General features: G+C 40.5%; 2 protein-coding genes across 5 annotated transcripts; both read left to right on the forward strand.

Moving 5' to 3' along the window:
- The first annotated feature begins 4 nt into the window (after positions 1 to 4).
- LOC102778369 (ras association domain-containing protein 1-like) lies at positions 5 to 15,501 on the forward strand. 4 transcript variants are annotated; one of them, XM_006783179.3, is made up of 7 exons: positions 5 to 273; positions 2,480 to 2,878; positions 3,842 to 3,966; positions 13,736 to 13,840; positions 13,932 to 14,217; positions 14,285 to 14,400; positions 14,494 to 15,501. In XM_006783179.3, exons 2-7 carry the CDS (start codon positions 2,560 to 2,562, stop codon positions 14,638 to 14,640), a joined length of 1,098 nt encoding a protein of 365 aa, XP_006783242.1. In that variant the 5' UTR covers positions 5 to 273; positions 2,480 to 2,559; the 3' UTR covers positions 14,641 to 15,501. The 4 variants fall into 4 exon arrangements, with proteins under 4 accessions (XP_006783242.1, XP_006783243.1, XP_035760406.1 ...); XM_006783180.3 differs by having other exon boundaries at positions 2,519 to 2,878; XM_035904513.2 differs by having other exon boundaries at positions 2,523 to 2,878.
- A 2,504-nt stretch (positions 15,502 to 18,005) lies between these two features.
- Positions 18,006 to 22,602, forward strand: tusc2a (tumor suppressor 2, mitochondrial calcium regulator a). Its single transcript, XM_006783182.3, has 3 exons — positions 18,006 to 18,163; positions 21,683 to 21,803; positions 21,897 to 22,602. Exons 1-3 carry the CDS (start codon positions 18,021 to 18,023, stop codon positions 21,960 to 21,962), a joined length of 330 nt encoding a protein of 109 aa, XP_006783245.1. The 5' UTR covers positions 18,006 to 18,020; the 3' UTR covers positions 21,963 to 22,602.
- The last annotated feature ends 163 nt before the right edge of the window (positions 22,603 to 22,765 follow it).

Raw genomic sequence — 22,765 nt, forward strand, 5'->3', positions numbered from 1 at the left:
TTCCTCCTGCGCCGCAGTCCGACTTGAACAGATGGGTAACATCTTGAAAGACGTGCTCCGGCTCTGCCGTGAAAAGGAGGGCCCGGGGTTTCGTTCGCTGTAAGCGGCCGGTGATGAGAGATTATTTCCAGAGATGTAGCCGAGACTGCACACCTCCGTTATTTGGAAACCTTAAGAAATTTCAGCGGAAAGTTTTTTTTTCCTTTTCGACCTCGGATGGAAGAACTTTTGAGACAAAGCGGTAGCCACGGGGCTGTTTTCTCCCGTGTTTTGGTGAGTTAGACTTAAAATCACTGGATTTTGTCACTTCGCTGTTTATGAGTGACTATGTTTAATATGGGAATTCGGTTTTGAATGATCTCCCCGCGTGTTTTTTTTTCATGGACACGGAGCTGATGTATTTCTACTCGTGAAAAACTACATTTGACGGCACATGTCATTCTTTAGCTTTTTGTATTATTGTTAGGCTTAATTCTACATGACAGTGGTTTGAGGGGGGAAATTACTAAAGTAGAAAGCAATAGTACTACTTAGTGTAAGTCTACAAATCTTGGTTGTATTTTATTGAAGTTTTAAGGTATTTGTACTCAGGGGCGTTTCCATGATTTTCTTTTTAAACAAACAAGCAAGGAGGGTGGTCCCCCAGGATTTTAAAATAAACACCAAATTAAACCACTTGAAAAATGATTGGAAGTTACGTGAGTGTGAATTATTTTGTGGACGCGCATCCTCCCTGAATGCGTCAGGAGATGTGACTGACCGTCAACAGACCACAGTACTGAAACAACCACAAAGTGACAGAGCTAATAAAAAGTAGTTTGATTACAGTTACAGATATGTTTTTTTCCATACTGAAAGGTAGTAGGAAAGAACAATGCCACATACAGTAGGAGAAATAATTATTTGATCCCCTGCTGAATTTGTAAGTTTGCTCCCTTACGAAGAAATGAAAAGTCTAGTCTAGTCAAGTCTTTTCACCGTAGCTTCATTTTAATGGAGAAAGACAGAAGGTCAACCAAAAATCCCCCCAAAATAAACCCCAAAAAAGTGATTTGCATGTTATTCAGTGAAATAAGTATTTGATCCCCAAATAACACATCATTTAGTACTTGTTGAAGAAACCCCTGTTGGCAAACACAGTAAGTGTGTAAGACATGTCTTGTACTTGGTCACCAGGTTTTCTTCCCACACACACATATCTCAGAAGGGATTTTGGCCCACTCCTCTTTACAGAAACTCTCCAAATCCTTTAGGTTTCCTGGCTGCTGTTTGCCCCTCAGTGCAGTGGAATCGTCCTGTATCCCAAAGCATAATGTTTCCACCTCCATGCTTTCTCTTCCTCCAGACACAGCAGGTCGACTTGATGCCAAAGAGCTCCATTAAGGTTTCATCTGACCGCAGCACTTTCTCCCAAACCCTCTGTGAATCCCTTGGGTGTTCTTGGGCAAACTTCAAATGTACATGTGCCTTCTTGAGCAGGGGGACTTTGTGGGTGCTGCAAGATTTCAGTCCATTACAGTGTAGAGTGTTGCTGATGGTGTTCTCAGCAACTTTGGTCCCAACTGCCATCAGATTATTAACAAGCTCCTCCCATGTAGTTTTGGGCTGATCGAGCACCTTTCTCATGATCATCCTCACATGAGGTAAGATCTTGCATGGCACTCCAGACCGAAAGTGCACAATGGATATTTTATATTTCTTCCATTACTGAATAATTGTACCAAAAGTTGTCACCTTCTTGTCAAGCTTCTTGCTTGTTGCTGATGTTCTTTTAGCCCTTTCCAAACCAAAGAGCCTTGGACAGCTCTTTGGTCTTGCCTATGGTGATAGTGAGTTTCGAATAAAAGAAGAAACTGATTATCTGGAGACAAGTGAACTTTATACATGTAATGAGATTAGGAGTATGTTTAACTGATTGGTTGACCGATTAATTGTCACATGGACACACAGCCAATCCATGGAAGTCAGAGTGTGTTGTAGAAGATTACATATTTACCTTACTCAATGAGTTTCATGACTTGATACAATGTGGGATTTTTGTCTGGATTTGTGATTGGTGTTCTGTCTCTCTCCTTCAACATGAAACTACCATAAAAATTAGATACTGTTCATTTCTTTTCAAGCGAGCAAACTTACAAATTCATCAGTTAATCAATCAAATAATCAGTCAATTAATTGTTTCTCCCACTGTATACTCTTTTATTTATGCTGCTTTATGTTTATATTTCACTGCTTGTAAACTTTTATTCGTCTGAATTTGCAGACTTGAGATTTGCATAAAAAACTGTCCGTTTTTAAGTTATAATGCACTATTAATGGTGTAATGTGCCAAACAGTCAGAATGCACCTTGACAATATATAACATTATTATGCTCTTTATGTGTTTAACCTAACGGTCCTACTAAGAGTACTACTAAGTACATTCATATTTGGTACCTTAGTACATTAAGCTGAATTAACACTAACTTTATGATTTCAGGTTGCACTCTGATTATACAGAGTCTGTGTTTTTTGTCAGTTAGTGATAAAAATGGAGGAAACCCGGCCTTGAGTGACACAATGTCTTGGGAGGAGTTCATCGAGCTCCGTGACCTCAGGTCGACCAAAGAGCAGATAGAGCTGACGGGGACGCACGCTCCATGCTCACCTCCGCGCCTAGAGAGAACCAACGCCCTGAGGATCAGCCCGGGAAGGGTCCCAGACCTGCTGAGTCGTGTAGGCATTATCAGAGTCCTGAGCAGCAGCCAGGACCCACAGCTCACAGAGGAGAAAGGAGAGGGCCACGACTTCCAACCCTGTAGCCACGCTCAGCCCACGTGGTGCGACCTGTGTGGAGACTTTATCTGGGGCCTTTACAAGCAGAGCCTGCGGTGTGTCAGTGAGTTGGCTTACATATGTTCTTTGTGCATCTGGGTGTGTGCATGTGTCAATGCTTTGGTGCATTTGCATGAAATGAGCGTACTGACAGAAAGAGGAAATTTACTAACACAGAGGAAGAGGCAACCACCAGCGTACCTGCAAGCCCAGATCACAGTCATTCCAGCCTGATGACTTAAACAAGGCTTCATACTAAATAAACATAAAGGCTCTCTATGTTAACATTCTGGAAAAAATAAACAGAATTGTTGCCTGTACAATTTTTATAATTATTCACATCTACCCAGTATCTAACCTGCATACACTTAGGGGTTTGGTCATTGTCTAGGTTGAGGTTCAGCTACACTCATATGTGCATTTGCAAAAGTTTCATTAACTGAAACCCACCTAAATAAAGAGCAGTGGTTTGTACAAAGCATTTAGTGTGGGGAAATAGGGGTCCCTTACTGTAACCTGAACAGGAAACATTGTCACAGTCTTTGCAAAGAGACATAAGCTTTCTAGCTGACGATATGTTTTCACAGCTGCATTCAGCTGATTGGAATTGCTACTTATATTTCTTCAAGTATTTGCAATTTATTTATTTATATACGTGACTATATGGTCTGGTACTTACATAATGCTTTTCTACACTATTGAAGCACTGCTGCATTCACCCATACACTCGTTTGTATGCATAAGCACTTTTAATCTAAGATTCACACTCCAGTGAATGCAGCCGGGCAATTTAGGGTTCAGTATCTTACCTAAGGATATTCCAACATGCAGACCAGAGGAGGCAGGGAATTAAAACAACATTGTTGTTTTACTAAAAACAGTGAATAACTGCAGGTAAAAACTGTAGTAACCTTTACCCTCCAGCAGAGGAGAGACAATCACACTTACACAACATTATGACTTTCATCTTGCACATTCTCATGTATGGCAACATGTGTCTAAACTCTATGACTTTCTTAATTTACAGATTGTAAATTCACATGTCACTACCGATGCCGTGCCCTGATTCAACTGGACTGCAGCTGGGAACGAGGCTCCTTGGCTGACCCCACATGTGTCGTGGAGCACACCATAGAAACGGACACAAATGTGGTAAGGAGCTGTGCATTAGGAAGCTGACAGCTGACATGGCGCCATTTATTACTTTACTACCACCTTTGTTCTTAATCAGCTGCGTTGCTAGTTGGTTTCACTTGCTTTTTTATGCTAGCGTCAATGTCACAAACTTTACACCGCATAACATACATCATTTCTTAAGACCTCTGCACTCTGCATGTTATGCAATGCACTACCTGTTTGGATTGCATGTAACTGTACTAGATAGGAAAGAAATCAGGAACAATAACAATAAATGCACACAGTTCACACCCATTTACTAACTGCACACGATCAACTGAAAGTTGTACCACTCTTTCAGATTTAGTTGTATTTACTGTTAGCATTGAAACTCCAGACAGGACAAACATTTCAAATATAACATTGCTCAGGGGAAGTAAAGTTTTTCAAAGGGGAAGCTTGTAGGCAGAGGAACCGAAAATGTTACCTTGAACACTTTTTGTAAAATGTGCCTTAGTTTAGTCAGTCACAAAAGTGAAATGTCAGTTTTTAAAGTACTTAAGCCTGTTGTAAAACCTCTGTACGAATATGAAACATTCAAGAAAAAAAAAACAGAACACACTACAGCAACAAATTTTCATAAGAATCATTGTCTATTAGGCATAGCATTGGACAGGTATTGTCCAATCTACAGCATTGGTTTTATGTCTTAGTTCAGAAAAAGAAAGCTTTTATAGCAGCAGTAGTAGTAATAGTAGTTCTGTCTGAAGTTTTTTTTAAATACGAAACTGGTGTTTTTCCTTCCCACTGTCACCATGTTCTTGCTCATAAGGGGGGTCGTTTGATTTTGGGGGGTTTCTTTGTATTATTGCAGGGTCTTTACCTTACACAATAAAGGCCTCGAGGCAACTGTTGTTGTGATTTAGTGCTACATAAATAAAATAAAATTGAATTGAATAGTACTTTATGGATTCCTGTGAAAACAAAGTACAGCCCATGATTCAGTAGCTTGTGGAACCACCTTCAGCAGAAATAACTTGCGCAATTATTTTCTGTATGACTTTATCAGTCTCTCACATACACATGTGGGAGAATTTTGGCCCACTCTTCTGCGATGTTTCTCACTGTTGAGGTTTGTTAGTTTATGCACAGTTGTCTGAAGATCAGACCACAGCATTTCAGTAGGTTGAAGTCAAGCGTTTGATTGGGCCACTGGAGCATCTTGAGTCTGCTGTTGTGATACGGATGATGGATGGCCTCACATTTGACTCTAGATTATTTAGGTGTGCATGGTTGACTCAGTGACTGCCCAGGTATTGTGGCTGCTGTACAAGCACAAATCATTACCCCTTCACAACTATGCTTGACAGCTGGTATGAGGTGTTTCTGCTGATATGCGTTATTCTATTTTTGCCAGGCATGCATTGTGGCCAAACATTTTCACGTTGGTCTCATCTGTCCAAAGAACTTTTTTCAAATTGTACTGTCATGAATTTTAGCATTTGACATGCTAACTGAGGCCTGTAGAGTCTGAGGTTGGAACACTTTTTTATTTTGCTGAGCATTGCTCTGTCTCTGGGTTGAATTTGCTGGAGAGATTGTAGGATTATGTTAACACACACCCGAATGCTTCAGACCAGCAAACTACCAAAACATCTGCTTTTATAGAGGTGCTCACTCTTGCTGATGATCAGTTATTAAATTCATTTGATTAGCAACACCTGGCTGCTTTTTATCCTCTTAATTTCTATACCAGCAATAAGAATGTACCTAACTTTTGAAATCTCTGAAAACTTTCCTTCTTACATAAACTGTAAGCCCAGAACAAGCAGCTAAACTACTTTTAGATTTTCCTATCATATAAGTATGAAGTACCAGGAATTAGTTAACGGGTTCAGAGAAAATCTTTTATTCTGTTTTTAATGGGGTTTTTCAAGGCCAGTTAGGCTGCTGTACTCAATAGAAGAAGAAACCCCATCACAATCTTTTTTTTGTACCATGGTAGTATAATCCATTAAGTGGGAACTTAGTACAGTAGATATCCAGCAGAGCAGATATCTTTTTATCATGTTAGCTGTTATTATTCACTTTATTAAGCGCCTGTTACTTATCAAAAGAATATAAATACAAACATAAACTTGAGCAAGCCGACACCAAGGCATGGCTAAAAAAACATGTTGGCATTTGAGCTTTTGTGTGCACACTTGCAGTCCTTGTATAATAACAAAATGACTAGCTGCAGTCAGTCAAATTCAGAGCATTAAAAACCAAAAACAAATCACAGATATCTACTGACATTTTTGCAATACTTCCCTCTGCAAACTATCATTCAAATGTTTCACTCTTAGCTCAGTAAGAGTGGGCTGCTCAGGTTAATATTTTGAACTGTTAGTTAATTAATATTTGAATAATAAAGATGACACCGAGTCATACCTGTGCTATAGCCATTAGGGGTGGGGGGAAAATCGATATTGTGTAGTATCGTGATATTTTGTTTGCTAATAATGTATCGATACAGGGACAGCAGAAATCGATATTTTGTTACAAAAAAAGTTTTTTGTGGACTGGAACATGCTCTGACTTCAGAGCATGTTGATCCTTTTTCTGAGCAAGAATCCTGACATTCCTTCACTGTCCAAATGTGTTTAACTTTTTTTGGCAGCAATAAACATGACAGTTTACTTATTTTAATTGAAGACATGTTTTATTTTAATTAAGTTTAAAACTTTTTTATTTAATGTAAAATTATATTTTGTTTTAATTTACTTTCAAATTCTTCAGTTGCTGAATGGGCTGCATAGTTTACATAAATTGCATAGTTCAGAATAGCTATAATTGTACCAGATGGTTGCGTTCAGTTAAGTTGGACTAGACTGTAATACAAACCGTTCAGTTTGTCAACAATAAAACTGACTGAAATGAGAGAAAGACTGAGTGTGAGACTTTGATATTAGATAAAATTAATATTGATAAAGTTTACCTTTATGTACAGAATCTGAATATCGCAAAATATTTTTTAAAAATTGCAATAATATCGTATCGTGCGTTAAGTATTGTGATACTATCGTATCGTGGGATGTATGGTGATTCCCACCTCTAATAGCCATGCACAACCAGTACATAAATGTATGTTTATTGCAGTCATATTGACTGCTTGAGATGTCTGTACACCAGTGTGCCACCACTAACTTCAGATGCACCACAAATATTTTTGTTTTTGAATCAGTCCTGGTCAGCTCAATCTGAGAGCTCATTAGTTCACATTAGCAGGTTTCAGTGTATTTCCTTTTAATACATATCTGATCATATTTACCCTCTCCTTATTGATCTCTAAATGCACAAAGATGAAAAGAGATGTTCAGAAATACCTGAATGACTGTGCTGCTTGCTCTTGAATTGAGGTTCTTCTCAGTGTTATTTCCATATAACATGTTAATACCTTATAACATAACATATTGTCTGTGAAAACGATGGATGTTTTAGGTGAACAGAGGCAAGACTTTCATAAGACTTTGTCAGAAACTGGACAAAAAAACCCAAAACAAACTAAACAACTCGTGTGCTGCAGTTTGAATGACGGTTATTTTTGTAGCAATTTTGTCAACATGTCTGATTTTAGTTATTTGGTAGCTAGATTTAGCCACAGAATATACAAACGTTTACATAAGTCTTTTCATCTTTAGTCATTTCACAGTAACACCTCCCCTGCTGGTTTGCGAGGTTTTTCCATTGCTGCACACAAGAACTGAAAATCTGGGCTGCAGCTGGAGCAGTTTTTTTTTTCTCTCTTAATTAGTAATCCAACACAGAGCTGCATTTTTCCCTAATTACTTAATGTGAGACCAGAAACTGTTTTGACACTAAAAGCTGATTTTGCTTTTAGTCTAGCTTTACAGCTTTACAGAAACCCAAGATTTTACAATAAGATTAAACAACTGGAACTGCCTTCCACTCCGTGTCAGCTGGGTAGGCTCCAGCACCCCCGTGATCCTAAGTTGGACGAGTGGTTAAGAAGGTGGATGAAGTGATTTAAGGATCATGCTTTTTCATGTGACGTTTAATGTGCTCATCATGTGGATTGTTTCATAGCTTGAACAACTCTATAGTTTTATGTTAAGGGAGGTTTGGGGTAATTACTTTGGCTTATCTCGACTTGAGTTTAGACAAACTACTGATGGACGAGACAGAAAGTCTGTGTTCGAAATGAGATGGATTTGCAGGAAGTGGATACTCATGACAGAGTCTATTTATGCTTTTAGTGGGGGATGGGTAGTAGAAACAGGAAAGATTCTTATGGTGACTTCTTACATTTCCTTTGTGTTCAGGCACATCTCTTTTAGCTAACTGCTATACTTCTAGCCTTCTTGTCATAATTACACCCCAAAAGCTGAAATAATTCTTTAGAAGTCACCAACTCATATCTTGGTATAATACAACAAATCATCAAATTGAGCTACCAAGTTGAAACACAGGTATGTCTCAAGCCCTGTAAGCTTTTATCTATATCAGATGTTATGATGTGTTTCCTAGCAACCACCTACAAACAGGCCTAAATGACCCATATTTAGCATTTGTGCACTTACAGTTGTGGTCAGAAGTTTACAGACTCATCGTGGGCATGAATGTGATGGTAGTTTTGGTCTTTTAATGATTTCTTTGAACAATTCTTTTTTCCAGGGTGGAGCAGTTGGACAGCATACATCTTTAATTCCTTTAAAAAACACAAGAATTGGGTGCAGAAGTTTGAATTTTGGATTTTCTCTAATCCACATGGGCTCAGAAGTACATATACAACTAAGCCAGTATTTCATTAAATGTTCCTTAGCACCTTAATCCAAAGCTTTTGGTTTCCATCAACAAGCTTCTGGCATGATTCTTTCTGACCACTCTTCTTGGTCGACTTCATTTAATTGGTTGGTTTCCTGGCACAGACGTGTTTTCAAGCAAATTTTCAAAGGGGTTGAGGTCGGAGCTTTAAAAAGGCCATTCCAGAAGCTTAATGCTAGCTTGCTTTTTCCATTGAAAAACAAGCTGTGATGTAGCTTTGGGATTATTGTCCTGCTAGAACAACTAATTCTGCACAAGTTTCAACGGTACAGCTGTTGATTTAATTTAGGTAGTCCTCCTTCTCCATTATTGTATCCACTTTGTGCAATACACCAGTACCACTTGCAGCAAAACAGCCACAGAACATGATGCTACTGCCACCGTGCTTGACAGTTTTTGTTTACTCCTTCAAACATAAGTCTTATTGAGGGCAACATTTCAATCTTTTTCCTCATCTGACCATATGACTTTTCTCCAGAATGCATTTGGCTTGTCAGTGTGGGGAGCTGCAAATTTCAGTCGAGCTTGAAGGTATTAGTTTTGGAGCAGGGGCTTCTTTATTGGTAAGCATCTTCTTGGTGTTCAAGCAGTTTCCAGGGCAGGCTTCATGCTTCCTGGGTTGTTTATGAACATCCAAACCATATTTCCTCTCATCTGAGGGTGAAAGTTTGGTTCTTCTTCCCAATCTTGGTAAAGTGGTGACACTAATTACAGTACAAGTCGTTTAGAAATGCTTTCATGAAACCTTCACAACTTATGGAAATCTACAATTTGCCTTCCCAGACTTCTTTATTATTTTGTGTCAAGCAAATCTTTTGCATGTTGGCAAAAAGAAACGATTAGTTGTAGCCAACTATGCCCACTAATGAGAAGATATCAAGCCTTGGCCTTGTCAATTTAAGTTAATTCAAAATTAAATGACTGTATGCATACTTCTTACACTGTGTGGATTTGAGAAAATCCAGAATAATTCAAACCCGTTCTCCCAATTCTTGTTTTTTTAAAGTAACTAAAGGTGCATCCCCACCCTGGGGAAAAAAGGACAGTTCAAAGAAGTCATTAAAAGTCTGTGACATTCAAAGCCATGATGAGAGTATTTTTCACAAGAACCACCTTTTAATTTTACATTTAATGGGTATATGTCTAATAAGTGTACTAGTACACCTGTTATTTTAGAGCTTGTGCAGCTGACATGGTCCCTTAATCGTGCATAAATGTAAACACATTTTGCTGTATGCAAACTTGTAATCAGCCCCATATTTGTTTTGTATTTATATAAACAAAATCTACCAGAGGTGGTCTTTACTTTTCTCATTGGGAATAAGTATATCAGTTTGCTGTAGGGCTGTAGCATAATGAATTGCATTATGGGAGTTGTAGGCCCCAGTGTTATGGGATATTTTTTATCTACATCTTGTGGAGCCCATTTTTCTAAGTAAGAAAGTAAAATAATCAATACAGCACCATTTAAATTTTCTATTGATCAACACTGACGAGACATAAAAACACAATAAAGCTACATTACTGTTACATACGTTAGGTTGGCATGGTAAATACAGTTTTAATATTTGTATTTAGTGCAAAAGTTTAAAAAAAACGCTAGCAGCGAGCCCCAGCATCACATGACTGGGTCAGCGGTCCGTGGAGACACAGAAGGTCCAACAGCAGCACCCCCACCCTGGGAAAAAGGGCCGAAAGACGGGTGAAACAGGGCTTTGAGGAGAGGAGAGGGCTTTGGTATTTCCCGTGCTGTCCAATCACTGCCGGTGTTGTGCCAAAAAGTGATTGTCTGCCAAAAAGTGATTTCCGGTATTTGCCAAAAACTGATTGCTCGTATTTAAACTGCTATAAGTAACTTGTTGGGCTATAATATGAGAAACATATATTAAATGCATCCCTCATGGATGACATAAAGTCATATTGAGCCACAAACAACATTCGTGTAACAAGGTAGAAGCCACAATCAGTTTTTGGCAGTGACATTTATATAACCTTTATTTATGCAGTTAAAAAATATCATTAACATTAAAAATGTCTTTTGTAAGAAGTAGTTGGACAGCAGAAATTGCAGCAAATATTACAATAGTTCTGTAAAAATATTTTCAGCGAGGATAAAGGACCGGATTGGTTATAATGTAAGTACAATAACACAAAGCTGTAAAGATACTTGAAAAAAACAGATAATTTTTTAATTCTATATATAATCCCTTTGTAAACGCTGTTCACCGAAGTCTATTTACCAACATACATAAACATATTACACATAAAAAATACACGGAAACATTGGTAATCAGTTTTTGGCAGGCAATCACTTTTTGGCACAACACCGGCTGAAGCGGTTTGTGTATTTCCAAACTCAGCGGACCTGGGTGGGGCCTCTTCGGGGGGAAGGAAGCGGGGCATCTAGGGCGGGGACCTGCACACATCCTGTTTCACACAGAGTTTGTACGGCGGAAACGTGGCTGGTAGTTTGAGGAGAAGATTCGTGAGATCTTGTTGATAGTCGTCGACATTTTTTAGCGGTATTTTGTCCTGCGCGAGATTATTTAACATTATCGTTAAAAGCTAGCGACTGTTGCAGGTTAGGACTTTTTTAAGGCATAGTTCAGTCAGTGAATTCCAATTAAGCTCAATCGAGAGCGATTCGGGGTAACAGCTTAGTAAAGTTAAAGATTCCCGACTCTCTTATTGGATATATGCCGGTAGTCAGCATGACCACCGCGGCTAGCAGCTCGGATAAAACTCCCTCCTTTGAGATGACCTGGGGCAGCTCCACCAGCAGCGGCTACTGCAGCGACTCGGACTCTGACTCCGAGTTCGAGCAGTACTTCACCGCCCGGACATCTTTCTTCCCCAAAATCCGAAAAGATACTGTCAGTCCCGCAGTTAAGCAGGTGAGAAATTTTACACGTTTAAAAACACATAGGTTTCATAAAAAATCTTTGGCTTTAAAATAAAGGGGAAGTGAAACTGTGGCTGTTTCGCAGCAAGACTGTATTCTCGCGTTATTTCCCCATTTCTGCTTATTAGCTGTCAGTGTTGGGTCTATGATTGAGTTGTGTTTGTATTCTTTTACTTCTGGGATGAGTTGCTGGGCGTCCTACTTTGTAGATGCTGCTGGGAATGAGTTGTTTTGCTCAAAGGAACCCCAGCAGACTAGATGGTTGGCAAGCCTGCAAGGCTCAAGGGTGGAGTTCCTCTAGTTTTAAGTAAACAGGTTAAAGACTTGTGTGAACTTTTTAAAATGCAAATGAGCACTCGTTAGGTCTAGATTACACACACACACCGGTATATATGTGTCTTGTTGTAACAAGCACAGACCCACAGATGAACCTGTGACGCACTCAAGTTTCCAGCCAAACACCCACCATTCATTGACTTGTCTCAGGTTGTTCACATTAATTTCTCAGTCACACATGAGTCATGGAGTGTTTTGGATTTCTTCATTTTCTTATCTTTTAGTCATACGCACACCCACATGGGTATCGGGTTTCTTTCCTGTGAGATGTGGGTGCAGTTTACTGTAGAAATATTTGCCATAAGCCATTCTGTCTCTGAAAAAAAAAAAGCTGTTCGCACACCCTACACAATGTTTACATGACTCTCCCTTTGCCAGCAGGCAGAGGCACAGTTGTGCATAATTTTTTCCCACCACATATTGACTTTATTGATTTGTTTAACGGCAGCATATTAACTCTACGGCCCATGGATCTCCCTAGGCATTTGCAGCTATGGATCTTTACATGCTGGATGTCTAATTAACAATCTTTCTTAGGCAGTGTGTGGTTCAGCAGATAATTAAGCAAAAGGTAGCCTTTTTAATCTCACATTTACTGGCGGTCCTGCATCTACAATATTGGCTACCGCTCCTGAGAAAACCCCTACCATGAATAATTATAGTGTAAATTGGAACACACAAAAAAAGCCTGATTTTTAATCTGGCAGCCCTGCATCTGCTGGGGGGGCAAATGTGCATGACTGAAACATGACTGGGAGTTTGCGGTCGCTGAGGCAGCTGACTTCACAGGATGTGCCTGCAAAACAGAGGAGGGCATTGTCTCTCCCGCTTGTGAGAGCCTGTGAGGGGTGGCTATTTTTACATGAACACCAAGTTGAGGAATGCAGCGCAGAGCCGTTGGCCACAGTCATCATTGCAAACAGCTGCAAGTTGCAAATCCCCTCCCTTTTCCTCCCTCTTCCTCCCCCCTCCCTGCTCCCATCAGCCCTCCTACATGGAGGCATCAGAGCCGCTGAACTGGATTGGACAGAGCTGACATCACTGTGTTCGCCTCTTTTGCTGCGTTGTCCGGAAGTTGAAAGTCTGATGCAACTGGTGTTCGCTGTTAGAAATGCAGAACATCAGTTAAAACCAGCTTTTACTCAAGTGTTTCAGCAGTATTGCTGAAGAAAAAAACACGGAAGACTTGTTTAAATCAAATTTGACTGACATTACAACTTTTTTTCCCTCCCTTGTTAAAACACCCTAAAAATGAACACTGCGCTTTTTCAACACTAATGCAGGGTTTTTCCTGCATATAATTTTTTTTCCCACATTGACCAAAGAGATTTTGGCCAACCACCAAAGGGAAACCAACAGAACTGTGATTTTTAAACCAGTTGTTTTTAAATGGGGTTTAATTCACTTGAGCTTAAGATGCGTTTTAATTATCAAATGTCCAGAAAAAAATAAAAAGGCAGAAAATGTCTTAGATTTTTCTTGAGTAAGTGGCCACATACTTTTACTCCTCACTATATCTGGACAAACGTAGTCACGGGGACATGTGTAGTCACCCTCTCAGAGGCTCATTTTGAGCGGGAAAATCCCTGTAATGCTGTAAGACACAATGGTATAAAGGGCCTTTCCTCTGCTAATCAGTGTTTTGTCCTGGTCTCTGTCTTGTCCATGCTTTTTTTTTTTTTTTTGAGGTGAGCACTGACACCTGGTGGTTAAAGACTGTAACTCTTCTGTTCCTTCCAGGATGAACAGATTGAATTGAGTAAGCAGGAGCTGACAGTGGTGGACATTCAGCAGAAAGTGAAGGAGTACAATGCTCAGATCAACAGCAATCTGTTCATGAACATGGTGAGCAGTGATTCTTCACAACAAATCCCTGCTTTTCCCTCCAAAGCATTTTTATCTTTTAGTTTAATATTCGTTTTTTTCCCTTTAACAGAACAAGGATGGGTCCTACACCGGCTTCATAAAGGTGCAGTTTAAGCTGGCCCGACCCGTGTCTGTTCCCACCCCAAAGAAAGGAGGCAACGACACAGGCGGGAGGCGGGCCAGCGGAGTGAAGCGGCGCACCTCTTTCTACCTGCCGAAGGACGCGTCCAAGCATTTGCACATAAGTTCTCGAACTTCGGCTCGTGAGGTCATCGAGGCTTTGTTGAAGAAGTTCACCGTTGTGGACAATCCCGCCAAGTTTGCTCTATTTGAGCGCAGCGAGCGTCACGACCAAGGTATTCTGCTTTAACATTAAATCGTGATTTCTTTTGGTGATCGCTTAATGGTTTCTTTCTCCTCCAGTTTATATCCGTAAGCTGTCTGATACCGAGCGTCCCCTCCGTCTGCGTCTGTGCGCTGGACCGAATGAGAAAGTCCTCAGTTTTGTGCTGAAAGAGAACGAAACTGGCGAAGTCAATGTGAGTAAAACATGAACAGCTCTACATCCAACACGTATGGATTGTTCACCTTCAGATATACCAGTTTAACTTCTCTCTCGCTCTCGGTTGCAGTGGCATGCCTTCTCCATGCCTGAGTTAAAGAACTTCCTGCGGATTCTGCAGCGTGAAGAGGAGGAACATATCAAGCAGATCGTGCAGCGCTACGCTTTGGCTCGCACTAAAATGCAGGAGGCTCTGGCTGGCTCAACGCCCGGCTGAGATGCCTACACTCAGAGGGGCTTTAGCGTGCACCTTTCGGCTGGACGATCACCAGAAGTTGACCGGCCATCGATGCATTCAAAGATCCCAGAGAATCCAACTCCAAACGCCTCTTGGTGAACGAGAGTGTGAGACAGGGCGCGAGACTATGAGAGCGAGAGAGAGAGAGCGCTAGCGCGAATGTGCATGTGAGATGATGCGAGAGATGAGACGTGCCTTACACCTGGAGAGTCTGATGTGCCTGAGAGAATGAGTTGAGAGAATTAATGACTGGCAGATGTGACAGTAATGTCTTTAGCTTTTGGTTACTGTAGGATTATCCTGCACCTCAGCTGTGTTATTTTTCCAGAAAACCAAAATTGGTAATATTTCAAATAATGCATTTAATCCCCTTTGCCTTCACTCAACAACCCACCATAATAATGATGCTTCTCACCCTCGGGTTAAACACATACTTGCTGTAAGGTATTTGGATTTTCACTTGACCTAAGCTCAGAGTCTGCCATGTCTTCTCTTACACCCCTGATGGGTGCAACTCTGAATTTCACTGACAATCTGTGAGTGTGACTGATGTATGGACATTTGTATGGAACTATGAATGTCTGCGAGAACAGAGCCCCAGTCACCCTGGTTGACTGGAACCTTGAATGAATATTGCTTTGCATGTGTTTAACTGGAAGTTTCCTGTCATTCCTTTATATCTTTGTTTTGTTCTGTCCTTTAAAACAAAATGTTTGTCTTCTGTCACTCTGTTCACTTTCACTGTATGGAACTCTATGCACAAATTTACTTGTTGTAGCAATCTTAAGAATGTCGTGACAAATGTGCACTGCGTTTAGTAAAGAATTACCAAAAACTCGATTACGTTTTTGTATTTTTTTATTTTATTTTTTTTTACAGGTGCAGTGCTGTGAAAAAGCATTTGCCCCCTCTCAAATTTTCATTATTATTATTTTTTTTAATTGCATATTTGTCACATTTAATGTTTTAGATCATAAGCTCATTTCAATATTAGACAAAGGCTTATCCAGGGCTGGGTTGTTGGGCCAGAAGCAAACAGAGAGCCAACTCACCCAGGAGCCATCCTAGGCAGATACCCAAACCACCTTAACACTTTTCAATACAAAATGCCCCCACCTTTTTTTTCTTTTCTTTTTTTTCTTTTTTTTAATGATGACTTTATTTATTAAGGCTAAAAACCAACAACAAAAACAGCTATCGAAACCAATCTGGTCCTATGTGGGAAAAAGTAATTGCTACCTAAGCTGGTTGTGTCACCCATGGCAGCAAAAACGGGAGTGAACTGTTTGCGATAAAAGGCATTGAGGAATTTGGCCCAATCTTTGCAGTATTGTTTTGGGACACATTGGAGTGTTTTCAAGCGTGAATGGTCTGTTTAAGGTCACACCAAAGCATCTCATCTGTCCTCTGAAAAGTCTTGGGGATCTATAGGATCTTTTTTGTTCTCTCGTGGCATAGATATGCTCTTGGGACTAATTTTGGTACACTGGCCACTCCTGGGAAGGTTAACCACTGTCCCAAAGCTTTAAAATGGCTTTATAACCCTTTCCTGACTGATAGATGTAAATGATTATTTTGTTGCTGTTCTGGACAGATCTTTAAAACTGCTTCCCTTTGTTAAACAAGTCTTATTTAAGTTATGTTTTGATTCGACAGGTCTGATAGTAATCAGGGTCAGGTTAGGGTTTGTTTTTTTTAACGAAATGGGAAATGGGGGTAAATACTTTCTCACAGTACTGTATGCATACTATACATTTTTAAATTCAGATGTAGGTATGAACACCCACTTTAAACATAAACAAGATTTCATTTAACGCACCTTTATGAATAAATTCTTTAGTTAAATATTGGTGACGTTTTTCTTTAATAGTCGGTCAGATCAGCTGATCTCCATCGTCATCGTCGGTCGGACAGCAACGGCCAGCGCTAGCTAAACATAGCTAGTAGTAAAAGTTATGACAGGACATGTCAGGTTTAGTGTACCATAAGGTAAGATGTTTGTCAGAATCCCGTGTATAAAGCAGCAGTGTGTTTGCAGACTCGTCTATTGTTTAACCTGCGTCTGTAGTTGGAAGCTAACAGTCTGTTAGCTTACCTCACCTAACTGTGCAGGTACCGTTAGCCGGTAGTCATTAGCCACATGTAGGTCACCACACATCAAACGGGCGCCGTTGCAAAATATTACACGGTGTACAATATATTGTGAAGCCGTGGGTGTGTTTTTAAGTGACTGTTGTAAGGTGTCAAGCGTTTTGAGTGACACTTATTGCGTTTAGGTTCGGCTTTTTTGTGGCCCAGTTGGTTAGCTTACGGTGAAGCTACCGTAGTGTAACGTAACGATATAAAACACGGAACTGTCTCACACACGAATAAAATTTAGATATTATTATTATTATTATTATTATTATTATTATAGTTAAGTGTTTGTATAGGTTTTCAGCCATCCAGGTGATGGTACCCATAAGACCTTCCAAAGGAAGGCGACTGGACTTGTTTAGGTGTGACACCTTTACCTCTCATCCAAGAGGCTTCCTTAGCGCTCATTAAAAATTGAGGGAGAGTCCCGGGTGTTGAACTCATTGTGGGGGTTTCCCCCTTTGGGCGCGGTTCTTTTAGAAACACCTGCACCTAAAGAACAAAATACGCTCTTTTTTGTATGAATATGTTCATATTTTAAACCAAGAACACATGGTTTGAGAGAGGAGTAAAGGAGGGCATCATTGAACAGAGGTGGGAGCTTACCACACCAGTTATCAATGACTTAATGAAGCCTTTTTCCAAGCGCTTCAATCCCCACTCAGACCTTGCTTCAGGTGACCTCAGTAGGGTCAAATGATGGGTTGAGGCAAGGCCTTACAATAGATTCGACCTTAACCCTCAGTGATGGAAATGAGCCACACATTTTGTTTCTGCGCCTTGGCTCATGTGATGACTCATATGATCAATAGTAGGTCCATGACAGAACCATTTCTTAAGGACTTTCCACCTTTTTATTTATTTATTTATTTTTATTTTTTATAGAGCTGAAGAAGCCCCTTGAAATATCTCATACCCAAAATAAGTCTAGTTGCCTTTTCTTTCAAGCTTTCAAGATTATACTTAGATGTTTCTGAGATTAGCTTGGCCATTTTCTGCCAACAGAGTTGTTTATGCACTAAAATAGAGCCAGCAGTCAGTAAGCAAACAACGTCTTAACAGCTGGCAGCTGAGTAAACCGTTCACTCGGACACCAGACAGTGAAATTTACTTATTTGTGTACTTTCACTTTTCAGGTTCTGACCTTGGTAAGCAATTGAGCATCTGGCTACCAACCAGACTGAACGCTCTAATCTGAGACTAACTATGCCTTATCTCTGAGAATGGGAGGAAGTGGATCCAAAGCCAAAGGTGTCTGGCCTTTCTCAGGCAGCGGAGGCGAGTCAGGAAATGATGGGAACGAGCAGTCTCTGGCCCGGCTGAAAGGCTCTAAGAATGCAACACCATTTGTTTTTACAAGGAGAAGGTAAATAAATAATACAGTGGATATTCTGTTGAAAGGACGTTTTCTATCCCACCCTTGAGTTGAGCCACCCTTAGCAGCAACAGACTGCAATCAAGCATTTGTGATACCTGGTAAAAAGTCTTTTACAGCGCTGTGGAGGAATTATGGCCCACTCATCTTTGCAGAAATCACCCACATTGGAGGGTTTTCAAGCATGAACCACCTTTTTATGGTCATACCACAGCATCTCAATCGGATTCGGGTCACACCACTTCAAATCACTCAAACTATATTTACTTGCATCTTTTTCGGCAAAAACACTAATACTAGCAGTGATTTGCAACCCAGTTAGCATGCATTTAACAGAAACATGTTACAAACCTAAAAAATTATTAAACCGCATTTCTGTGGTTCTTGTCACATTCATTCAAGTTACCATATTCTTTTTATATCATCTAATCCTGGATGATTTTCTTTGCTCACAAGGGTTTAATCTATTGACTTTGTAATAGTTTGAATAACTGTATGAGAGGTTTATTTGAGAGGAAGATTTGAAAATAAATACTAAAATGACTTTAAACGGAAAAGTTGGGCAAAGCAGATTCTGAAAGTTGCTTAAATTAATATAAGTTGGGTCTTCATATGAAGTTGAATGAATAGTCACTATCTTTAATAAATTCTTGAGTGTTAAATGAAATTCTTTTTTTGTACTTGATGACAAAGTACACAGCAACTAAAATAGCTCAAAGTGGATCTTTAATGCCTGGGCAGATCTGATCAGCTGATGGTTTACTATTTTTAAATACATACCAGAAAACTATAAAATAAAGGATGATATTAAAAAAGAAATTAGAAAAAAAAAAAAAAAAAAAAATGTGTGTATATATATATATATATATATATATATATAAAAAACCACCCAGCACGCCCCTGCGGGCGGTTTATCCTTCAAGCTCGGGTCCTCTACCAAAGGCCTGGGAGCTTGAGGGTCCTGCGCAGTATCTTAGCTGTTCCCAGGACTGCGCTCTTCTGGACAGAGATCTCCGATGTTATTCCCGGGATCTGCTGGAGCCACTCGCCTAGCTTGGGAGTCCCCGCACCTAGTGCTCCGATTACCACGGGGACCACCGTTACCTTCACCCTCCACATCCTCTCGAGCTCTTCTCTGAGCCCTTGGTATTTCTCCAGCTTCTCGTGTTCCTTCTTCCTGATATTGCTGTCATTCGGAACCGCTACATCGATCACTACGGCCGCCTTCTTCTGTTTGTCTACCACCACTATGTCCGGTTGGTTAGCCACCACCATTTTGTCCGTCTGTATCTGGAAGTCCCACAGGATCTTAGCTCGGTCATTCTCCACCACCCTTGGGGGCATTTCCCATTTTGACCTCGGGACTTCCAGGTTATACTCGGCACAGATGTTCCTGTACACTATGCCGGCCACTTGGTTATGGCGTTCCATGTATGCCTTGCCTGCTAGCATCTTGCACCCTGCTGTTATGTGCTGGATTGTCTCTGGGGCATCTTTACACAGCCTGCACCTGGGGTCTTGCCTGGTGTGATAGACCCCAGCCTCTATGGATCTTGTACTCAGAGCTTGTTCTTGTGCTGCCATGATTAGTGCCTCTGTGCTATCTTTCAGTCCAGCTTTGTCCAGCCACTGGTAGGATTTCTGGATATCAGCCACCTCCTCTATCTGCCGGTGGTACATACCGTGCAGGTCCTGTCCTTCCATGATGGTTCCTCGTCTCCCTCCTCTTTCTTGGGTTTCTGCTGCCTGAGGTATTCACTGAGCACGCTGTCAGTTGGGGCCATCTTCGTGATGTATTCTTGGATGTTCGTTGTCCCATCCTGGACTGTGGTGCTGACACTCACCAGTCCCCGGCCCCCTTCCTTCCGCTTAGCGTACAGCCTCAGGGTGCTGGACTTGGGGTGAAACCCTCCATGCATGGTAAGGAGCTTTCTTGTCTTTATGTCAGTGGCTTCTATCTCCTCCTTTGGCCAGCCTATTACCCCAGCAGGGTACCTGATCACGGGCAGGGCGTACATGTTGATGGCCCAGATCTTGCTCTTACCGTTCAACTGACTCCTCAGGACTTGCCTGACCCTCTGCAGGTACTTGGTGGTTGCAGCTTTCCTAGCGGCCTCTTCATGGTTCCCATTCGCCTGCAGGATCCCCAGGTACTTGTAACTGTCCTCTATGTCTGCAATGTTGCCTTCTGGTAGTTCAATCCCCTCAGTTCTGACTACCTTCCCTCTCTTTGTTACCATCCGACTACACTTCTCCAGCCCGAACGACATTCCAATGTCATTGCTGTATAGCCTGGTAGTGTGGATCAGTGAATCGATGTCTCGTTCACTCTTGGCATACAGCTTGATGTCATCCATGTACAGGAGGTGGCTGACAACTGCTCCGTTCCGTAGTCAGTATCCGTAGCCAGTCTTGTTAATGATCTCACTGAGGGGGTTCAGGCCTATGCAGAACAGCAGTGGGGACAGAGCATCTCCTTGGTAGATCCCGCACTTGATGGTGACTTGTGCTATGGGCTTGGAGTTGGCCTCTAATGTTGTACGCCACATCCCCATTGAGTTCCTGATGAAGGCTCTTAGGGTCCCATTGATCTTGTACAATTCTAGGCATTCCAGTATCCAGCTGTGGGGCATTGAGTCATAGGCCTTCTTGTAATCAATCCAGGCAGTGCACAGGTTGGTCAGTGTGTGTGTGTGTGTGTGTGTGTGTGTGTGTGTGTGTGTGTGTGTATATATATATATATATATATATATATATATATATATATATATATATATATATATATATATATATATATATATATATATATATATATATATATATATATATATATATATATATATATATATGTGTGTGTGTGTGTGTGTATGTATGTGTATATATATATAAAAAGCCTGTTTTGTCCTCCATTTGTAGAATGACCATTATCTACTCACCCATTCAAATGCATTAGAGGCTAATGTATGTATAAGAAAGCAATTCTATCTTTCTGTTGTACAGCTCAAAGTAGGGCAATGGTACAAGTGATGGGAAATTAAATTAAACAATGAACACTATCACGGCCTTGAGTGCAGAGACTACAGGGACTACCTAGTAGCATATTTTTTGTGCCAGAGTGGCATTTGTGCATTTACAGTTTTATAGGCCACACTTAGAATTACTTTATTACTGAAATATTGTCCCACTTTAAACTGTCCACAGTAAGGTTTCTAGATTATTCTTGATTTCAAAGCCAATAATTCCTAGTGGGGTTAAGCATTAATGACAAAATAATCCAGTAAATAATTTTTGTCACATTTAAAAACCCAGACAAACCAAAAAGGCACATTAATAAATACATGAGTCTCAAACGTTGGAGGGGAGTGAGAAATTTGGGTGGGGGGGGTTTGTTGTTGTTTTTGTTTGTTTTTAACTTGACAACCGTTTTAGATGCGACTATCAGCAAGCAAGTAATGCCTACACCTCCTCTATGTTAATCCTGACACAATTGTCCACCTTCTGTGTTGGCAGTTCTTTGTATTATGATGAGGACGGTGACCTCGCCCATGAATTCTACGAGGAGACGGTCGTGACAAAAAATGGCAGAAAGAAGTCCAAGTTGAAGAGGATCCAGAAAAATCTAATTCCACAGGTGAGCTAGGAACACGCTTTTGCAGTGACAGGGTGATATATGGTCAGTGCCATCACTCCTCCTCCTTATTCTTTTTCTTTCTTTTTTTTCCAGGGAATTGTGAAGCTCGACCACCCGTGTATTCATGTCGATTTCCCCATCGTCCTCTGTGAGGTGTGACACGTTGCACAGTGACTGGTCTACAATGATGTGCAGCCACAGATCCTCTTTGCTGAGCATCATTCAAGTCCCGAGAGCTGCAGTCAAGACCTGGCGAATGGCGCTTGCAGAGGAAAAAGGAAAATTCAAACTGTCACATGAAAAATTATATATTGAATTAAATGTTATACATTTGAATTCAACGAGTCTTTATTTTGACATTCACAAAAATAGTGATGGTACAAGTTGTGTTTCCACTACCCAGCTGATATGTATGCAGACTTGGAGAATACTTCGGATGAATTCGTGTTTCTCCTGTTGAGTTTTTTTTTTTTTTTTTTAATTTTGCAGGGCAAAACATCTGTGACGTGAAAAGGGTTTAATGGTTCATGCCTTCTGTGAGATGTAGACTCTGTATGTGTCTTTGTACATGTGCTAGTTTTGGGTTCATGTGTGAACTACAAATGCAAGATGTATTTGCAGGGTGGGAATGATGAGGGATTATGGAATTTGTTGTATATATTTATGTTCTGTATTGTCACGTCTGAGTTAGTCTCAGTTATCGGCGCTCAGACCTGCACTAGTGAACATAATGTACTGTAAATAACATCAGATTTCTTAGTTGAAAATACTTGAATAAATGGTTTATTGAGCAAAATCACTCAAATCTTCTTTTTTTCTGTTATTTTTCATATTGGCTGAAGCTTTCTGGTGCAGTTCATCTTGTTTATTGTTACTGCACTGGGATGTTTGACCTTACAGTGCAGAATAATAAGTTAGACACCGGAAGACCGTGTTCTCATTTATCATATTAGGAAGTGAAG

This window comes from Neolamprologus brichardi, chromosome 5, assembly GCF_056152115.1.
Source record: "Neolamprologus brichardi isolate AB-2024 chromosome 5, ASM5615211v1, whole genome shotgun sequence".
Lineage (NCBI taxonomy): Eukaryota > Metazoa > Chordata > Actinopteri > Cichliformes > Cichlidae > Neolamprologus > Neolamprologus brichardi.